Source organism: Peromyscus leucopus, chromosome 13, assembly GCF_004664715.2.
Source record: "Peromyscus leucopus breed LL Stock chromosome 13, UCI_PerLeu_2.1, whole genome shotgun sequence".
Classification (NCBI taxonomy): Eukaryota; Metazoa; Chordata; class Mammalia; order Rodentia; family Cricetidae; genus Peromyscus; species Peromyscus leucopus.
In genome coordinates, this window is record NC_051074.1 from 52,133,850 (window position 1) to 52,155,969 (window position 22,120).

The 22,120-nt window shown below is 45.6% G+C and overlaps 1 protein-coding gene across 1 annotated transcript in view; it reads left to right on the plus strand.

The window, feature by feature from the left end:
• Positions 1-1,552: 1,552 nt before the first annotated feature.
• Ica1l (islet cell autoantigen 1 like) overlaps positions 1,553-22,120 on the plus strand; it is a 43,251-nt gene continuing 22,683 nt past the window's right edge. Inside the window, 4 exon segments of the mRNA XM_028860383.2 lie at positions 1,553-2,041; positions 11,684-11,807; positions 13,350-13,548; positions 16,527-16,652. Of these exon segments, the coding sequence (XP_028716216.1) occupies positions 1,828-2,041; positions 11,684-11,807; positions 13,350-13,548; positions 16,527-16,652 (663 nt within the window). The 5' untranslated portion in view covers positions 1,553-1,827.

Below are 22,120 nucleotides of genomic sequence, written 5' to 3' on the forward strand. Positions count from 1 at the left end.
ACTTCCTCTGTGCGGTGCAGGTGGTGTCTGTGTCTGAGAGTGCCTCTCTTGTTCTAATTTTTAGTCTTGGTTTAGTAGTGGTTCTTGGTTAAATTGGTGCTATTGGGCTATTTCTTCAGGGGCAGCTGATTTCGATCGGTGAATTATATACTTATGATTCTGGTGATCTGGTTTGGTGTCTGGGTAGCGCCTTCTTCTGTGTTCCCAGGTCACGTTTTGTTCATTTGTCAACTCCTCAGCTGATCTTGTTTCTTCAGACTTTAAACTGTAGGCATCTGAATCCTCTCCCAGATGGGTTTCAGCTGAGCAGGGTAGTCTCACCAACACCTCCAAGTTGTTGGGTTTCACAGGATCAGCAGCTGGGCCCTGGGTTGTCCTCAGAAGGAGTGTTCAGATTCGTTCTGGTTCTGACCCACGGAGATAGCTTCTTCCCCAGATGTTGGGGTTAGGGGCGTCCCTGTTCCAAGCTGCGTCTGCTTGTCTCCGTCCCTGGGCCTGTCTACCTCTGTGGTCCGCCGCCGGGCCTGTATGTCCCTGTCAACTGCCGCTGGGTCTGTCTGCCTCTGGGGGCCGCCACCGGGCCTGAATGTCTCTGCCAGCTGCAGCTGGGACTGAATGTCCCTGTCGGCCGCTGCCGCCGGGCCCGTTTACTTCAGCGGGCCGCTGCTGGGCCCGTCTACCTCCACAGGCCGCCGCCACAGGCCTACCTGCGTCTGCTTGTCTCCGCCGCCGCTGGGCCTGTCTACCTCTGTGGATCGCCGCTGGGCCTGAATGTCTCTGCCGGCTGCCGCCGGGCCTGAATGTCCCTGTTGGCTGCTGCCGCTGGGCCCGTCTACCTCAGCGGGCTGCTGCTGGGCCCGTCTACCTCTGTGGGCTGCCGCTGGGCCTGAATGTCTCTGCTGGCTGCCGCCGGGTCTGAATATCCCTGTCGGCTGCCGCCGCTGTGCCCGTCTACCTCCATGGGCCGCCGCCACAGGCGTCTGCTTGTCTCCGCCGCCGGGCCTGTCTACCTCTGTGGGCCACCGCTGGGCCTGAATGTCTCTGCCAGCTGCCGCCGGGCCTGAATAGCCCTGTCAGCTGCCGCCGCTGGGCACGTCTACCTCAGCGGGCTGCTGCTGGGCCCGTCTACCTCTGTGGGCCGCTGCCGCAGGCCTACCTGCGTCTGCTTGTCTCCCCTGCCAGGCCTGTCTACCTCTGTGGGCCACTGCTGGGCCTGAATGTCTCTGCCAGCTGCCGCTGGGCCTGAATGTCTCTGCCGGCTGCCGCCGGGTCTGAATATCCCTGTCAGCTGCCACCACTGGGCCCATCTACCTCTGCGGGCTGCCGCTGCAGGCTTACCTGCATCTGCTTGTCTCTGCCGCCGGGCCTGTCTACCTCTGTGGGCCGCCGCTGGGCCTGAATGTCTCTGCCGGCTGCCGCCGGGCCTGAATAGCCCTGTCGGCTGCCGCCGCTGGGCACGTCTACCTCCACGGGCCGCCGCCACAGGCCTACCTGCGCCATTATTTTTTATAGTAAACTTATTGGGCTGTTTTGCTTTGACTACTATTAGAAAAAGACATAGTGAGCATTGGCTGTTCCTAAAGTGCTCTCTTTTCCGGTGTTGTGGCATGATTTAATGTGCTTTTATTGGATGTAACTTCCTAGTGTTTAGAATTGGGAGCTGAAGGGGAAACAATTTCTGAAGATGAATTCCACACATCTATCCCTTTTTCTCCAGTATTCACAGGGAAATTTTAAATGTTCTTTCTATATCAGTACTAAAAGTAAGCCTGAAGTACATCCCAGTTAAAAAAAATAGACATAATATTTCTAAAATAGACAGTTACTATGTTTAAGAGACGTACATCACAGCCCAGTAAAATGGACATGATTTATGAAATATACCCAATAGATACTTTATGTGAGTGTTCTAGATTTGAAGTGCTGAAAGTTGCATTTGTTTATTGTTCTTTAATTTATTTTTTCCAGGTTTTTCACTCCATCCAGGAGACCTGCAATGAACTTCTGAAGATAGTTGAGAAGTATCAACTAAGACTCAATGGTATGACATCATAGCTATCCCATAATTCCCCTTTAAAATAAATACTGGTATGCAGTTTTGAAAATGAGTCATTTAATGGGAAAGTAGTTGTTTATCAAACTATTTTATGAGTTTTTATTGCAAAATATGATATTTATTTCTGTGAACCTGTCTCAAAATGCCCAGTGTCCATCTTTTCCTTTGGCCCAGACTCACTTCCTATTCTAGGGCATACTTTCTGGGTGAGTCTTAAGTGTGTGTCCATCACTCAGAACCTCTTCTGACCCCTGCAGATCTCACAATCAGTACCTCACTCCTTTCTTCTCTGGCAGAAACATTTGATAAGGTTGTTTATGTGCTAGGGAGGGACTTTATTCCTTTTGTTTTTTTTTTTGAGACAGTTTCACTCTGCAGCCCAGGCTGGCCTGGCATCCTCCTGCCTCCACCTCCCTGAATGCTAGGATCACAGGCCTCTCCACCACAGCAGGCTCCTTCCTTCTGCTTCACTTGCTCAGTAGATCATTTCCTCTCCTCCAAGCATCTCTTGTCACGGTCACCAGAAGGAAAACCCAGTGACCAGTTCTCATCCCCACAGCTGCTTTCTCCCCCTCCGTTCACCCCTCTGTTCTGCTTCCATGTGCACATCCCGCTTTCCTCTTCAGCTCCCTTCCTCAGCAGTCTGCCTTGGGTGGGCTATTCTGTGCCCCTGACCACTTCATTGGAACGTAGCCTTTGTGTTTCTTTCTCTGCTTCAGTTATCGTGACTTACTGGATACCTCTCTGATCTCCTATCCTAAACCCTTTCATTGAATTGTGTTGATCTCTTTCCCCGACAAGCATATCTGCATCTTATGCTCCTTAACTTTCCTTGGATTTTTAGTCAAAGGCTCTCTTTTTGATGAGACTTTCCTTTGACTCCTATATCCAAGTTCAAACTCCCTGTTGTTAGAGTTTTCCTGTGTCCCAGCCTGCCAGTGGTCAGGACAAATCTCTCACCCGCTGGTTCTGCAGCCACTCAGACCCAAATAAACACACACAGGCTAATATTAATTAAAACTGCTTGGCCATTAGCTCAGGCCTACCACTGACTAGCTCTTATACTTAAACTCAGCCCATTTCTGTTAATCTATATATTGCCACATGTTCCATGGCTTTACCTGTGTGCCTGTTACATGCTGCTCCCTGGATAGCAGACTGACATCTCCTCACTCAGCTTTCCTGTTCCCTGAATTCTCCCCTCTCTTGTCCTGCCTATACTATACTTTCTGCCTTAAGACTAAGAAGGGTAAAGAAAAGGAAACTCAGGGCCAGATTACTTAGGGTCAAAAATACCAAGCTGTAAAAGGCTTCCATGATGACTGGGCCATTCTAGTCCATTGAAGTGGAAATGTCAGCAAACGTTGGCAAGTTTGTATGTCTTCAGTTTTGCCATGAAATCACTAGATCCTTCAGCATCCTCATGGCATTTCAGAATAAGGAAGAGATCACATGTGAAGATTTCACGGTGTGCTTTCTCTTTGAGGTGATACATAAACGTAGTATCTTTTTTTTTAAAAAAAAAAAAAATTTATTTATTTATTATGTATGCAGTGTTCTGCCTGCATGTATGTCTACAGGCCAGAAGAGGGCACCAGATCTCATTACAGATGGCTGTGAGCCACCATGTGGTTGCTGGGAATTGAACTCAGGACCTCTGGAAGAGCAGCCAGTGCTCTTAACCTCTGAGCCACCTCTCCAGCCCCATAAATGTAGTATCTTGAAGACTCTTATACTAACAGGTCTTCTGCTGATCATACTATCAGACAAATACAGAAGGTTAGTGCAGTTCTAGGAACTTTGTATAATGGAGACCGAATGTCGAGCTCTATGAGCTCAGCATTTGCTGTATCACTGAACATCTTTATGGACTAACTTGCCCTGGCGTGAGCCTGTCAGAGCAGAGTATCCGTCGATGCTGGCAGGCTGGTCCCACCATGAAAGCAGCACAGGTTGAAATCACCTGCCCTTTCAGCATTAGTAAAGGTAAGACTCAGCAATGACTTATGCTCACTTTATACCTGATAACGAAGTGTTCCATGTTCACCCAAAAGGGAAGATTTCCCCTAATATTAAAGCTATGAGCCATAGAAAATTCAGACCTCTCAAACAATTAGACTGTTAAATTAACATTATTCCTGAATGAAAATGATGACATGACCACTCTTAGGCATGGTTGAGAAGATGTGTAATATAAATATGAGGAGGAGCACAGCCAGAGACAGCTGGGAGAGTCCAGGCTGAACGGGTCAGCAGACTGAAGCAGGCCATGGGGGTGGGGGGTAGAAGGGGCAAGAGGAGAGGGCAGATGAAGAAGAGAGGTCCAGGAGCATAGCCAAGAGAGGGACCGAGGGAACATGTAGCCAAAACGGCTGAGTTGTATAGGAAAAGAACTCGGGGAAGGAATTGGAGCTCAGACCCTGGCCGCAGAGGTCTAGGGTAGGGGTGGTGTGGGAAGTGCCGGGAGGAGCCACAGGTACCGAGATGCTGGGACGGTTGGCCAGTGTCTGCTCTGACATGTTAATAGGCACCTCACTTAGCGGTTTGTCCTGGGTTTCTTGAGACCTACCATTCCAGCCTCGTGGGACTGGATGATGATGGGACAGCACAGTCTCTTCTGTAACCACTACTAAGCTGAAATAGGGTGTCACTGTCAGGTCCAGGAAGACCGGAATGGTGGTCATAGGCAGGGAGAGGAGAGTGCAGGCTGGGGATGTCTGTCTGTCTGTCTGTTTTTGCTTGATGCTCAGGTTCTGTGGGGCCACCTGGAGCTAGTGGAATGCAGGCTGCATTGAAGCAGTCTGTGATGCAGGTTCTGCAGGAACAGTCAAGGCTGGCACATTGCAGGCCATTTTGGAGCACTTAGCAGTCTTCAGTTGACTGGAAATTTGCTGGGAAGGTAAAGTTAGGGAGTGAGGAAAATTGGTAGATTGGGTGCACTTGAAACTTCCAGGCCTGTGGTCCCAGTAGTTGGGAGAAGGGAGGAGTCCCAAGATAAGGGAGGGGATCTCAGCCTGAGGGGTGGGTGGTAGAGGGAAAATGTAGGCTGTTGATTGACAGGAGTACTTATCTGGAGTCCATTTCACCTGTGAGAGGTGGATCCAAGTCTCATGACTCCCTGAAGCTTAAAAGGATTTGTTATATAAGTTTATAAAAAGAGGTAAAAGTTTTAGACATATTAGCATTCCCATTGTTTATAACCTGTACTGGAATCCACACTGTAGGAAAAGCAGTAGACTCAAGCCTTAGAGTCATCGTAAAAGTTGGGGAACCCCCCAAAATGATTCTGGGTTAGAAGCATGAACACTCTTTCCTCTGTCCTGAGGGCTGGACGTATAGATTGGACAGAGGTGTTTTCAGAACAATGGAAGCACTTGTAAGTCGATATTTAGAAGATAGCCAAAGGGAATTTAAAGTTTGTGACTATAACAGTCAGCAGCGCTTTACCAGGGCTTCATCCCCAGAGCCACCCTGTTGATACTGCATGTGGGAGGTGCCCCGGCTGGCCGGGCCAGGGTATCCCACCTGTGAGATGCAGTGGCGGGCAGTGGCGCATGGACAATCACTCACACCCCGGGCACTGCATCCACGTGGAAATAAGTTTGTTATAATAGAGAGATGAAGAGAAAGATAGGAAAAGAGGGAGACAGAAAGAGAGAGTGTGAGCAGGGAGGAGAGAGGTCGAGGGTACAGTGTAGCTGCAGGGTTTCTCTCCAGATCCCGCCAAGCCCCAGCAGTCCCACAGCCCACTTATAAAATCAACACACAGACGCTTATATTATTTAAACTGTTTGGCCTAATGGCTCAGGCTTCTAGCTGTCTAGTTCTTATATCTTACATTAACCCATTTCTAGAAATCTATACCTTGCCACATGGCTCATGGCTTACCAGTATCTTACATGTTGGTTCTCATGGCGGCAGCTGGCAGCATCTCCTGACTCAGCCTTCCTGTTCCCAGAATTCTCTTCTCTGCTTGTCCCACCTATACTTCCTGCCTGGCTACTGGCCAATCAGCATTTTATTTATACAGAGCGATATCCACAGCAGTGCACACCTCGTGGGAATGGAGAGAGACAGACTAGGGGAGGGCAGTTTTCTTTTCCAAAATGACTTTACATCACATCAGGATTCTGGGTGGGTCTTCAAGGGGCAGGTCTTCAAAAGGAAGGGTCAGAATACTAACATTCCTCCATTTTGATTATTATAATAAGTGAGTTATGGATAGCAAGTAGGGGAACAAGAGTGTTGAATTCTCAAGACTGCTTCCTGCTGACAAGGGGCAAAGTGGGGAGGGGGAAGTGGGGAGTCACGCATGGCCACAGGAGATCTCAGAGTTCTGTTCCTTGAGGGAGCCGAGAAGGCAGGTTGCAGCAATGATGTTCCAGGAGCCTGGGGGGAAATGGCATACCAATCAGGAGTATAGAAGCCATGACATCTGCTGTTTCTCTGGAGGTCAGGGGGGAACAGTGAATAAGCGAAATATGCTCAGAAAAATGGGTGGGGTCAGAAATGGGCTCTGGAGATTGTTAGTTTTCATCAGACCAGATTTCTTGATGCGGTAGCAGAACTTTACCCAGGAACCTGTAGGTATCTGTAAGACAGCTGGAATGGAGTTCTATCATAGCCACAAAAAACAAAAAACAAAACAAAAAAAAACCCATAGAAACTTAAGGACTCTTAAGAACTCTTTGTAGTCAGTGCTCTATCAGTTTATCAAAACTGCATTTATCAATATTAAAAATGTGAAGTTATATCTGAAACCAGTCTATCCTGTACCATGAAGTCTGTGAATGAGGCATACCTGTCTGTATTTTTAACAAGAAACTTACTAATGAGCTCTCAAGGTGCTTATTGTCTTGGGATTGGGGCTGTTAAACTGATACCCTAGTCATCAAACATCATTAGATCCGAGAAGGATAAATTTAAGAAGTGAGACAGCTTTCCAGCCACCGAGGCAGCAATCCCAAGTCTCTCCATGGTTGTTGGGGGGACAGAAGCCCCAAAGGTAGCACTTGTTCAGCTGATAGGCCCAGAAGATCTGACAGATTTTTTTTTTCTGTGAAGTAGAAATCTGGGGAGGTCATCCTACCTGTCTTGGCAGAGAGGACAACCAACCCTGTTGTTCCTCTTATTCACAGTCTGGACAGGATCTCACCTCCTCGCTGTGTGTCCAGCCTTGCCATGAGCTTCTGGGTGGAGGTTCTTCTGTAGCCATCCATCTTCCTGGAGAAGATGCAGGATGCTGCGAGGAGCTGACCTGTCTCTCTCATAAAAAGGCTTTTATATTGAATGCCATATTCTCAGATCTCTAAAGTGTTTGAGGACTGGGGGAACAAAATCTGTTAGATGTATTTAAATTAACTTTGAGAGCATATATATGACTTAAATCTGAATATTCAGGTTTTCCAGTTAGTTCCAGCTTAATGAAGTTGGCTAGGACAAGGAGGCTTACATTCTTAAGCCTGAAGAGACCTGGAGTAAGGAGAGATTTTTTTTTTTAAGCTGTTGGCAGTGATGTCTGAATCTATTACCATTTTAAGGCCCTGTAGCTGCCTTTCTGATCCTTGAGTACAGCCAGACTATAATTAGGAATGACTTATATAGAAATAATTATTTAAGGTCATATAATACCTCTTTGGTTCTGCATAAAGGAGGTCAAGTGTCTTACCGTATTGCAGAACCATTTTAGTTAGTAAATATCAATGGGAATTAGGTAGCCATTTGGTCCCCTAGGCCAGGGGTTCTGCCTTTAACCCCACCTTCTAGCCTGTCTTGAGATAGGGGACACAGGACTATGCATTCTCCTCCATAACTGCTTCAAGCTGAAATGGGGCACAGGTGTTCAGGACCCTGGCTATTCGAAGGTAAGGAAGGAACCCAGGTAATGGAGTATTTATCAGAAGTATATGGGCATCTGACCTAGCTGTAGAGACAGGAAATAATTACATTTGGCTGGACTGGTCCACATCAGCCTTCAGCAGATCCATGTCTCACAGGTTGAAGTCAGTAGCAGATGCCTGGATGTGTCAGTTGGCCAGATGGAAGCCCACTGAAACAGACACAGACTAGAGACAAGAGTTAAAATTTATGAATTTATTTGGAGCCTCTTGGCCAATGGTCTTAGTGATTGGGAAAGGAGACCAGGAGAGAGAGAAATACCATCCTCAGGAACAGACATGTGAGGAAACTCATTTATCTGGAGCTCGGTTGGCCTCTGTGAAGTGGACCCAATCCTGTGAAGTTCATATGAATTTTTATTTTATAAAAAGAGACAGGTGACTCTCAGTTGTGGGAAATGCGCGGAAGGGCACGAAGAATCTCACCAATAGGGTGAAGAGTCCCGGGGTCCTCCAGTCGGAAAATGGTGGGCGGTACAGGGTCCCAGGGGTCCTCCGACTGCTGGCAAGCAGGAGGAAGCAGTAAGAGAGCCTGCCGAGTCCCAGAATGGCACCAATGCTGTGACATTGCACGTGGGAGGTGCCCCGGCTGGCTGGGCCAGGGTGTCCTGTGAGGGAGGGGAAACATAGTCACTCACACCCAGGCACTGCATCACATGGAAATAAGTTTATTAATACAGAGGTGAAGAGAAAGATAAGGAAAGAGGGAGGCAGAAAGAAAGGGGGGGAAGGGTCGAGGGTGCACACCTCGTGGGAATGGAGAGGGGGAGGGGCAGTGTTCTTTTTTCAAGGGGACTTTATGTCAGCATGCTGGGCGGGTCTCTAGGGGGTCAGAATGCAGTGCACGGTTTTATTGAAGATGGTCACAGGTTGAGCAGTCACCCCCTCATTGCCTCCTCATGCTCTCTGGTGTCACCTCGTGGACACAGAGAGGAGCAGAGGAAAGAGGGCTGGACTCTGCGGCTGCCCTTTGAGTTTTGGGTTTTTTTTTTTTTTCCTTTTTTTTTTTTCTCTTGACAAGGTTTCTCTGTGTAGTTTTGGTGCCTGTCCTGGAACTCACTCTGTAGACCAGGCTGGCCTCGAATTCAGAGATCCGCCTGCCTCTGCTTCCGAGTGCTGGGATTGTTTTTACTTTTTAAGTGGATGTTATATTCTCCAAATACACTTGGAGACTCATGCTGTGCTGCCCGCATTGGAAGCTGTCTTAGAGTTCTATTGCAGTGAACAGACACCATGACCACGGCAACTCTTATAAAAAAAACGTTTAACTGGGACTGGCTGCAGTTCAGAGGTTCAGTCCATTGTCGTCATGGCCGGAAGCATGGCAGCGTGCAGACAGACATGGGGCTGGAGAGGTAGCTGAGAGTTCTGCATCTGGATCCACAGGCAGCAGGAAGAGACAGTGAGCTACTAGGCCTGGCTTGAGCATCTGAGACCTCAAAGCCCGCCCCCAGTGACACACTCCCTCTAATAATGCCACTTGCTGTGGGTCTATGGGGCCATCTTCATTCACTGCACCAGAGACCATTCTGGGTCTACACTCAGTTGCTCCTGACCTGTGATGACCTTTCATCTCATCTTGATTGTTTACCACGACCCCTGCGTTATCGTCACACTAAAGGCATGCTTCGTCTTTTCTCCCGTACAACTTTCCTTGTCAAATTACTACTGCTGGACGGACCTTTGCTCTCCGCTCTGGTTTGCATTTCTTAACTGTGGCTAGTTCGATATTGCCCACACCAGCAGTGGGAAGTCTGTCCAGCTGTCCCTTGATTCCCTTCACAGAAATGTTATGTGTGTTTTTGGTTCCTATGATGTCAACCGTTAGTCACGGCTCCTACTGGATGGAGGACCCAGGGAAATGCAGAATTCCACTTTAGAAGATGCACCACTTACTCTCTCCACATCCTGAGCACAGGGGGAACTTCCAGTTTTCAACCTCAGCTTTTCCTCTGTGGCTGAGGTGAAAGAAGGCATGGCATTTGTCATCACTTCGTGTTCCCTTTAACTTGGCACTCGTGGACTTTTCCTCCGCATCCATTTGAGGGTGGTTTAGAAGTTGGCAGGTAGGAACTAGATGGGTGTGTCTGAAGCATTCTGTGCTAAAGGAGCAATATTTTCTCTGTGGCTCATCTACTCTGACACTTTTATAAAGTGTAATAAGAGTGAGTTCCAGGCACAACCTTAATTCCAGCACACAGGAGGCAGAGGCAGGTGGATCCCTGTGAGTTCCAGGATAGCCAGGGCTCTGTAGGGAGTCCCTGTCTCAAAAAAAAAAAAAAAAAAAATTCCTTCAGTAACTAAATAGAAATAACATGCATGCTAGCCGGGGGTGATGCTGTATATGCGTAATCTCAGTGCTTGAGAGACTGAGGCAGGAGGATCATGACCTGGAGGCCAGCCTGGGTCACATAGAGACTCAAGGCTATCCTATGCATACTAAGACCCTGTCTCAGAGCCGGGTGGTGGCACACGCCCTTCATCCCAGCACTCAGGAGGCAGAGGCAGGTGGATCTCTGTGAGTTCGAGGCCAGCCTGGTCTACAGAGAAACTGTCTCGAAAACAAACCCACCCCCCCCCCCCAAATACACACAAACCTAAGCTTGCTCCTGTGTGTACATGGACCTCACATGTGCAGAGCACAGCACGTTCTGAGCTGCACCCAGTCTTCGCCAAGCCCTGCTGTTTGTAATTAGCTGTGACAGGTCTGATCGTCGTCACATTAGCCAGAGTCTCTGTTTCCCCTCCGTTCCTTCTCACATCTGGCAGCACACACCGGACCATCTCTTCATGGTCCACACTGGGTGGCAGTACACCAGGCAACCGGTTTTACGGTTTCTACAGCAGGACTGTAGATGTCTGCGGGTCTGGGATAGGGAGCACTGGAAACCAGAGTGGGCGTCAAGGGTAATTCAACAATTATAAAGAAGAAACAAATGCTTTGTATTAAAAAAAAAAAAAGCAACTGGGGGCTGGAGAGATGGCTCAGAGGTTGAGAACCCTGGCTGCTCTTCCAGAGGTCCTGAGTTCAATTCCCAGCAACCACATGGTGGCTCACAACCATCTGTAATGTGATCTGGTTGCCCTCTCCTGGCGTTCAGACAGAACACTGTAAACATAATAGATAAATAAATTTAAAAAAAAAAAAAAAAGCAATTGGGTTGGGGATTAGAGCGCTTGCCTAGCAAGCACAAGGCCCTGGGTTCTGTCCTCAGCTCCCAGGGTGGGGTGAGGGGGGAGGGAAGGAAAGCAATTATCCTGCAGCGTGTATCTGCACCTTAGAAAATGACTCATTTGTGGATTTGTTTGTTATCAGTTTTCCAGAAGGAAGGTCTGGTGAGTCAGCATCTAAATCACCGGAGAGCTTTGCAAACGAGCCTGACAAAGTTAACCTCTCCACAAACAAGCAGGCACAGGCTCACGTGTTAAAAATGTTCTTCCCCTTGCAATTCTAGTGCAGTGTTATTGTGAGAATCTCAGTGTGTCGGTGTGTGTGTGTGTGTGTGTGCACGCACGCGCGTGTGCGCCACACACTCCTAAGTGCCATAGCACATGTGTGGAGGTCAGAGGACAACCTGTAGGGTCAGGCCTCTCCTTCCAAGTGGGGCCCAAGGTTTGAACTCAGGTCGTCAGGCTTTGTGGAGAGCACCTTTCCCTGTGGCGTCTCCTGCCTATTCTATGTTTTGAGAAAATGATGAAACAATTAACTCAACTGTAATTTTCTCTCTAGTTATATCAGAGGAAGAAAACGAACTAGGGCTCTTTTTAAAGCTCCAAGCAGAACGGGACGCCACTCAAGCTGGCAAAATGATGGATGCCGCCGGCAAGGCACTCTGTTCCTCAGCCAAGCAAAGGTTCACCACAGCTTTTCCTCCTCCTCCTCTTCCTCCTCTCTGTAGTCACATCATGCTCCTGACGTGTGGGCCAAGTTCGCATAGTTCTCAAAGAAAGGTCACTGACCATTCTAATAAGGCATTCAAGAGAAATGTGTTCGGGGATATATATTTTATGCCTGGCTTTTAATTATTCATTTGCATTCAAGAGAATTACTTAAAAATTAATGTTCTTGATTGCCTAATCCCTAAAAATAGCACTTAGTGCTACACTCTATTCCTCAAATGGTTTACTATAGTAGAGTCACAGAATGGCTAATATTTATACATGTTCCTATGTTTTCCATTTCCCTGTTTTCTATGGTGCTGATGGCCAACCCCCGGCCTCGTGCATCCTAGAGGAGGCATGACCCTTGAACCATGCCGTCCTCCAGTCATTCACTTTTTGTGACATATACTATTTGTGATTAAATTGAAACTTTTCTTTTTATTTATTTATTTATTTTAGAAAAGTCACTATGTATCCCAGACTAGCCCTGAACTCAGAACTATTCACCTGCTTCTGCCTCCCTGTGTGCTGGGATTAAAGGTCTGTGCCACCAAACCCAGCCTGATTTTTTTCTCTCTTTTCTTCTTTTTTTAAATTTATTATGTATACAGTGTTCTGCCTGCATGTATGGCTGCAGGCCAGAAGAAGGCGCCAGATCTCATTACAGGTGGTTATTAGCCACCATGTGGTTGCTGGGAATTGAACTCAGTACCTCTGGAAGAACAGTCAGTGTTCTTAACCTCTGAGCCATCTCTCCAGCCGATTTTTTTTTCTTTCTTAACTACATACTTTTCACTTACTATTTCACAGTGTTTAGCATAACGACATGTGTTACAAAGACTATCACATGTATGTATAGTATGTATATATAGCATGTATATACCCTCTAAACATAGCTCACATCCTTGTATAACGGAAACGAGAAAGCTGACCTCATCAGGTCTGTAGTGTGCCCTCTGGCCCAGGTGGCTTTATTCTGTATCACCACATTAGTGCAGAACTCCTCCTTAAAGGAACTGAGCCCGTGGGTCCCGGATGCTCTAGTGCCACTGTATCAATAGCAGCCATAGAGCAGCTGGGGTTGGTCTGTGCTCCTGAAACACCTGTGTTCCCATCCCCACTCAACTGTCCAGAACTACTGCGTCCTCCGTAGTTCTAGCATTTTTAGCTAATCTTTAAACCCGGCTTCTCCCTAACACTTGCCAGCTGAGCACTCTGAATAGATTGTGACTTACCCACTCAGGTCCTTTGTTGTCTCAGAAACTCTCTTCTGGGTGGTAGAAGTGCCTGCTGCTGGTTATTTATCTGGATCAGCATCCGCAGTGCTACCGAGTTATGTTTCCTAAAGTTAGAAGGGGTGGACCTGGAGAAACAGCTCTCCGAGTAACTCGGTCTGCTCTCTGAATCTCCTCGGCATGCCTGTGACCCAGCTACATGGTACACGCGGGTTGCAGTGTGTCTAGAATTTTGTTTATGGACGTGCCTTCCTCTGATCTTCACCTCTCTGCTATTAGACTGGCCTTGTGCACTCCCCTGTCTCGTCTTAAGCAAGAAGTAGCGACGTTCAGTCAGAGGGCCGTTTCTGACACCTTGATGACCATTAATCGTATGGAGCGGGCTCGCACAGAGTATCGAGGAGCCCTGCTATGGATGAAGGATGCATCCCAGGAGCTTGACCCAGACACCTTCAAACAAATGGAAAAGTTTAAAAAGGTAAGAAAATGTATGCCTCCCTTTTCTTTAGGTTTCTTTATGTCTTTGATGTATGTGGGTGCTTTGTCTGAGTGTACGTCTGCACGCTGGAAGAGGGCACTGGCTCCATTATAGGTGGTTGTGAGCTGCCATGTGGTTGTCGGGAATTGAACTCAGGGCTCTGGAAGAGGAGAGCAGCCAGTGCTCTTAACCGCTGAGCCACCTCTCCAGCCCGCCCTTTTCTTGACACTAACATAGAGAACTAATACAGAATAATTTAACAGTGCTAATAAAATATCAGTCTTTTATTATAAAATCTGAGATGAAAGATGAAAATTATATAGTTAAGAAGAAAAAAAAGCCAGGCAGTTAGTGGCACACACTTTTAATCCCAGCACTCGGGAGGCAGAGCCAGGCGGATCTTTGTGAGTTCAAGGCCAGCCTGTAGCTAGAGTTTTTCTGCCTTGCTCACAGTCAGGACAAATCTTTGTCACCCGCCAGTCCCATAGCTGCTCAGACCCAACCAAGTAAACACAGAGACTTATATTGCTTACAAACTGTATGGCCGTGGCAGGCTTCTTGCTAACTGTTCTTATATCTTAAATTAATCCATTTCTACAAATCTATACCCTGCCACGCAGCTCGTGGCTTACCGGTGTCTTCACATGCTGCTTGTCAGGGTGGCGGCTGGCAGTGACTTCTTCTGCCTTCCTGTTCTTTCTTTTCTCCTGTTAGTCCTGCCTATACTTCCTGCCTAGCCACGGGCCAGTGTTTTATTTATTGACCAATCAGAGCAACTTGACATACAGACCATCTCAGATACCTGCACTCAGGCCCGTGGTCCTAATCATCCTCTATGCGGACCTGCTGGGTATAGCCACGAGGAACCCGAGAACGGGCTCCCACAGGACATACAGAACATCCCACAGCACTTGGTCTACAGAGCGAGATCCAGGACTGTGCAGCCCAGTCTAGCAGGAATGCACACCTGCCTGGCTTCCTGAGAGCCAGGGTCACAGATGTACACCACCGCCTCAGTTCGAGACTGTTTTTTGGAAAAATATGTTTTAATATCAATTCTTGGTTGCTTGGATATTTTGGCAAATGTACTCTTTACGTGGCATCTCATGGCCACTTTTTTTTTAAAATTCCTTTCACAAAAGCTCTAATCACATTTTAAGTATTACCTAGATTTTTAGAATTTATGTACAGATAGAAAATTGTCTATTACTAGTGGGAAAATGTATTATTGCTGAAGTAAAAATCATGTGAAATGATTGTTCTAAGAAAAACGGGTGGCTGTGGTGGTGGTGGTGGGGTGTGTCCTCAGTCGGGCTCCCTCTTCCAGAATGGCTCTGGTTGTGTCGAGATGACACAACCCTAGCGAGCACACCCCGTTGATGACTCTGGGCAGTCCTGTAGAGACAGGCCAAGACTCGTCCTGCAGCCAGAGCGGCCTCTTGTCCTGCCCCATTATAACCCTTGACAGTGACCTTTAGGCCACAAGGGGGTCGGACAGCACCGTGAAAGCACTGATGTCACTGGATTCTCTATTTTCACATGGTCACATGTACATGAATTTCACTTCAAATGAAAATAACAAAAATGCAGAGTCCTGTCAGATCTCTTTCAGAAATCCTGCAGTAGTCTGGTCCCTTCTCCCCACACAGCCCTCTCATACTTGTTTCTTGTGCACCCCCCCCCAGGCTCTGCTCTACCTGCCCCTTCCTCTGGAACCTTTTCCCTGCCCTAGACTGCTCACCCCAAGAGTCTTGGTGTTGCTGTGCATCACCTTCCTGTCCAGTTCAAGCATCACCCCAGCTTGCCAAGAACCTTCCTGACCATTTAGCAGTCACTCAAATTCTGTTCTCGTCACTTATTGAGTATGCTTCCACGTTGAGAGTCCCCCCTGGAATGAGTTACCTTTCCTCCTGTCACCCCTATCTGACAGTGGTGAGGTGAGCATTTGTTTGCCACAGTATCGCAGTTCCCAGAAGTGCTTCATACAGTAGACAGCTGGTGAATAGTAGTTGATTTATATTACCCAGTGACATTTATTAAGGAATAATGTATATATAAATACCTCAATGATTTAGAAATATTAATGCTTCCCAACATTGACTATGTCTTCTACTTATCCTTCTAAATTTATTACATTTTAGTTATTGTTTGTGAGATGTGTATATATACCACTAGAATATGCTCCTCTTTAAAATTTTTGTTACCCTTATTTATTTTGTGTGTGTGAGCACAAGCCACAGCATACATGTGACCAGAGAGAACAACTGCTGGAGTTGGTTCTCTCCTGCTTTGTGGGTCCCCAGGATCAAACTCAGGTCACCAGGCTTTGCCCACTGCGCCATCCCCTCAGCCCTTCCATTTTTTGTTTCTATTCTTACTATATACTCTCCATATCCTAAACATTTGGAATATTTACTTTCATCTGGGACACTTTTTTCTCTTTTTCTTTTTTGGTTTTTTCGAGACAGGGTTTCTCTGTGTAGTTTTGGAGCCCATCCTGGATCTCATTCTGTAGAGCAGGCTGGCCTCGAACTCACAGAGTTCCACCTGGCTCTGCCTCCCGAGTGCTTGGGATTAAAGGTGTGCGCCCTTTTTTTTTGGGGGGGGGGCTTTTTTTCTTCTTAACTATATAATTTTCATCTTTCAACTCAGATTTTCTCACCTTACAGTCAGCTACTGGAGTGGCAGTGAGATGGCTATGAGGGTAAGGGCACATGTTCTCTGACCTCACACACACACACACACACACACACACACACACACACACACACGCACGCACACATGCACTCTCTCCACACACATATATCAGAAAGAATCTCCTACCATAATCAAGACTAGCTTAACTCCCCCTCATTAATCATGGGATGATAATGACACAGAGAAAGGAATTATTAAAACTCCACGTCTAGAGGAATTTATTTCCATCTTTGGTATTGGTAATAATGGACTTTTTTGTGTGTGTGTGTGTGTGGTTGCAGGTACAGATCCAAGTGAGAAATAGCAAAGGTTCTTTTGACAAGTTGAAGATGGATGTCTGTCAGAAAGTGGATTTGCTCGGAGCTAGCCGCTGCAATATGCTGTCTCAGTCTCTCACTACCTACCAGGTACGCACTCCGTGGTCAGCACGTTCTTATAGCAAAGACAAGAGGTGAGATTCCTTCTGACAAGTTGTCTAATGGGTGCAAGACAATCCAGGATCATTGGTCAGGTTCCTGTGACTGCTGTAACTGACCTGTTGAAGTTCTGACAGAGAACCGCAAAGCTATAAGTGACGAAAGACTTAGGAACTGTCTGTCCAGTGGTTTCACACTATTCTCTTTTGGGTCCTAGCAGGGTGAAAGACTTAGGGACTTCTGAGTTTGAAAGGGGATAGCAAGCCAGGCAGTGGAGGTGCAAGTCTTTAATCCAACACTCAGGAGGCAGAGGCAGGCAGACCGATTTCTGAGTTCGAGGCCAGCCTGGTCTACAGAGTGAGTTCCAGGACAGCCAGGGCTACACAGAGAAAATCTGTCTTAAAAAGGCAAATGAAATAAAAATTTTAAAAAAGGAAAAGAAAAAAAAAAAAAAGGAAAAGAAAGGGGGAATGGGTGATCAGGAGGCATGCAGGTGATCTCAGCAGTGACCCTGTGGGTGCATCCAGCTGTGGGCTCATGCAGTTGATCTCAGCACTCCAGGGCACAGACAGGAAAACTGAGAACTCAAGTCTAGACTGTGTCACCAAACTAAATAAAAAAGCAAAAAGAATGTCATGCTCCAAAAAGTTTGAAAACTTTTGTGACAAGCAATAATAAAGAAGATGAAGCAGGTGGTGGGATTAAAGGCATCTTTAATCCCAGCAGGCAGAGGCAAGTGGACCTCTGAGTTCGAGGCCAACCTGGTCCATAAAGCGAGTTCTAAGACAGCCAGAGCTGTTACACAGAGAAACTCTGTCTCAAAACAAACAAACAAACAAAACAAAACACAAAACAAAACTCAATAAATAAATAAATAAAAATAAAAAAAGCCAAAGACAATTAAGTAAATGGTAATTTGGGCTTAAAAAATCCAGGTTTGCCAAACCTAGGTCATGTATGCATTCCTTTCATTCTGCCAAGCTTCCATCCCACCCAAGTTTAACTTCAGAAATCTCACCTGTAGTTGGAATTTTCTTTGGGCAGCAAACCAGCTCCCAAATAAAGACAGAGACTGACTATTGATTATGAATGCTCATCCTGAGCTTAGGCTTGTCCCACCAGCTCTTTTAAGTTAATTTAACCTGCTTCTATTCATCTCTGTTTTGCCTCAGGGCTTTTACCCTTCTTTCATTCTGTGTGTCCTACTTTCCTGATTCTTCCATGTCTGTCTGGCCCCTGGCATCTCTCTGTCATCTCTTTTTCTTTCTTCCCTGGGGCCTAAATTCATCCTCCTACTTACTCTTCCTGCCCAGAAGTCCCACCTATACCCCCTCCCTCACTATTTCCTGTTCAGCTTTTTATTAGACCAATCAGGTGCCTTAGGCAAGCAAGGTAGTTAAACAAATGCAACCCATCTTTACATAGTTAAACAAATATTCTGCAACATAAACAAATGCAACACATCTTTACATAGTTAAACAAATATTCTGCAACATAAACAAATGCAACACATCTTTACATAGTTAAACAAGTATTTAATAACATTTCCCCCTTTTTGGTCTAAATAAAAAGAAAGGTTTTAGTTTTAACATATAAGACTATATACAATAAGAACCATTACCAAGTAAGAATTACATTTACAGTATCCAGTCCAGTTATATTTGGTAAATTCAGAGAAAATACTCCTTGGTGAGTCCAAAGTTGTGTACCTAATCCACTTTCTATCCTAACCTGTATCACTAACTCAAAGCCATCTTTTTAGACCTCAAAACATTTTCTTAGATAGACAATTTAACTTGTATGTTTCTCAACCCCTAAACTTTACATCTCTTATGTGAGTTTCTTTTCTGAATTTGGTAACAAGGGAAACTATAACTATCTTGTTTTCAACTCCATCAGAGACCAGAGAAGGAGATAATACTATCTGAGTAAACAGGATGTACAGAATAAGCAAATTTCAAAACTATAGAAATGACAGAGACATCTGGCTGCCTGGGCAGTCGCCCAAGTTTCCTCTGCAACATTGGGGCATCCATCTTTGCCTACAGGCCTAGACTCGCTGGCATACTTTTCTGTGAAGCAGGAATTTTGAAGGACTGTCCCACACTGTCTTGGCCAAGTTTGGCAGTCTTTTTCCTTTGTGTCCTGCTCGTCCAGTGTTGATGTAACCAACCGTCTTATTAAATAAGAAACACAGAAACAATGTAAAAGAGAAAGCCGAGAGGTCAGAGCTCAGAGCTAAAATCTCACCCTTCCTCCTGCTGTCCCAGCTTCGCGAAAGAGACCTACTTCCTGTCTGTTCTTTTTTTTATAGTATGTTGTTCTGCTTCTCATTGGTTGTAACCAAACACATGACTGCTCGTCACTGTCTGATGTACAGCCCTAGGTCTTAAAGGCATATGTTCAATGCTGCTATATCCTGAACACAGATATCTATGGATTAAAGGTGTGTGCCACCACCGCCACACTCTTGCTATGGCTCTAATAGCTCTGACCCGGACAACTTTATTTATTAACATACAATCAAAATAATATTTCAGTACAATTAGATTACCACCACAGTCCAGTTTGTACAATACACTGTCGGCAGTCGGGACAAGGGCAGGTTCTTGCCAAATGGTGGCTTTGTCACAATGAAAGCAAACTCCATACGGACGCTCTTCGATGCCCATCATCTTTTTATGAAGTAAATTGGTGCTGCCAGGAGCGGACATGTCTTACTGTCATGAAAAGCCTTATGTTATTAAAACATCTTAAATGCCATATTCTGTAGGTCTCTGAAATGTTTGAAGATCATCTATCTATCTAAAATATATCTGTTTGACCTTGAAAACATACCTACTATGGCTACAAGTATGATTGTTATAGATGACTAACTGCTAACTTGAATTTCTTTATTATCCAAAAGTTTGTAATAATAGCTTTCAAGGACTAGAACTTTATATTACATTTTTAAATAAGCTGCATAGGTACAATATCTTAAGAGAAGAAACATATATATATAACAAAAATAACCTTAAATTTATATCAGTATACAAAATCCATACCAATGTAAAATATTTGAGATGAGTAGCTGTGTTTTTATCCTATAATCCTGTATCCCCACTAAATGATGACAAGCATCCATAACCCACCGAATGACCAAAAACCACCCACCCCACCTCTTGGGAATGTGGGTGTTGTATTCTCTAGACTGCTTCATGTTATCTGGGGGTGATGGCATCCCCAGGGGACCCTGAGAAAATTAAGATAATAGTCAAGTCCTAAGAAAACTAGCCATAACATTTGTTGTGCCGTCTCTATGTAATGGGAAAGTGTAGGTATATCTGAAGTCCTGGCTAGAATAGTCTGTGAGGCTGCACATCTCAGCCAGTAGCCTTTAAGTTGTTCTGAATACAGAACTCTGAGGAAACTGCAACAGAGGCACTGTGAGAGGCTGCATCATCTGGGCCACTCATTTCCATTGGTGTCTGGTCCCCTTGCTTTGAAAACACACAAACTTTCAAAGGTAATGTACATATCTGCATTAACACAAGGATGGACTGTGTGTTGTAGACAAGCCAATAGATGATTTTTTTTTCTTTTTCCGGAACTGAGGACCGAACCCAGGGCCTTGTGCTTGCTAGGCAAGCGCTCTACCACTGAGCTAAATTCCCAACCCCAAAAGATGATTTTTTTTTGTTTTATGTTTGAGCAGGTAAAAGACATCTGTCAACTATATAAGTTTGTTTTATAAGTTTTGTATAACCAAAACTCCATCCATGCCATATGAAAGGATGCCATGTAATGATCAGTGATGAGGACTCTGTATCCAACAAGATTTATGTCTCAGCCACTCTCAGAACTTTTTCCATGTCAAGGGATCAGCATGTATCACCTGTCTTATAGTTTTTCTAGGTTTATTCGTTATGCCTATAGTCAAGATTTTCAGGGGGTCTTCCCCAATCAAATCTGGTCTCTATTGATTTTTGAAGGAATCCACATGCTTTCATTTCCTGTGGAAACAAAAGTATAACCTTTCTCCCAATGCAATACATTTTCTGACTTCCATTTTAAAGTTAAGACATCCCTCAAGTATCTAGGCTGGTTTAATTCAGCAGTCCCTTTTAGAATCCCATGTCTCTCAGCAGCTGTTGTTCACTCATAAGCATTCAAAAAATTAAGTCAACAAAACACCATACAGAACTCCCTGTGTATTTCCCATCTTTATGTGACTTATTCTTTTTGTATTACTCTTTCCTTTAAAGACTTATTTTTAAACTATATTTAAATTATTTAAATTTATTTTTCCTATGACTGTCTATACCTATTTTCTTTTTCTTTTTTTTTCTTTCTTTCTTTCTTTCTTTTTTTTTTTTAGAGACAGGGTTTCTCTGTGTAGTTTTGCACCTTTCCTGGATCTCACTCTGTAGACCAGGCTGGCCTCGAACTCACAGAGATCCACCTGGCTTTGTCTCCTCAGTGCTGGGATTAAAGGTGTGTGCCACTACCACCCGGCCTATATATATTTTCTTAAGCACCTATGCACACTGTACCCTTTTTAAAGTTTTTTTTTTCCTTCCCAGTCTGGACCTGTTTTACTGTGCACCTGTCGCGTTCTCTGACAGTGTGAGCCAAACCTTAAACCACTAAGCGGCAGCTGGGCCCTCTGTAATGTGGCTCTGCCAGTTGGCCCCACCAACTCCTGGGGTCCATGAGAACTGAGCCTTAAGCAGGCGAGCCTGGCTGAGAGCTGTGTTTACCTGGGAGCTGCATTTAAGCAGCTCCGCTCTAGGAAGTTGGTGCCCGCACAGTGGCAGGCGTGTTGACTTAGCTCGCTGTTTCTTAGTGTGCCAGCCGCTCACGCACTCTGCTGCACAGCAGCGCCTCTTACAGGAGCCATAGCCAGTTTTCTGTATTTTTTCTTCAGCCTTCTCAGGCCCTAGGAGGCAATCTGAGCCCCACCTTGGGCGCCATTTGTAGTTGGGATTTTCTTTGGGCTGCCAACCAGCTCCCAAATAGAGATTTATTATTAATTGTCAATGCTCGGCCTGAGCTTAGGCTTGTCCCACCAGCTCTTTTAACTTAATTTAACCCGCTTCTATTCATCTATGTTTTGCCTCAGGGCTTTTACGTTTCTTTCATTCTGTGTGTCCTACTTTCCTGCTTCTCCATATCCGTCTGGCCCCTGGCATCTCTCTGGCATCTCTTTTTCTTCCCTGGAGCCTAAAATCCTCCTCCTCCTCACTCTCCCTGCCCAGAAGTCCCGCCTGTACCTCCTCCCTTGCCATTGGCTGTTCAGCTTTTTATTAGACCAATTGGGTGCCTTAAATAGGCAAGGTAAAACAACAGCACACCTTTACTTAAACAAATGCACCACGTCTTTACACAGTTAAACAAATATTCTGCAACACTCACGTGCACATGTTGCCCTCATGTCACATGAATAATCTACAATGAATGCTAGCTGTTTACAAGTA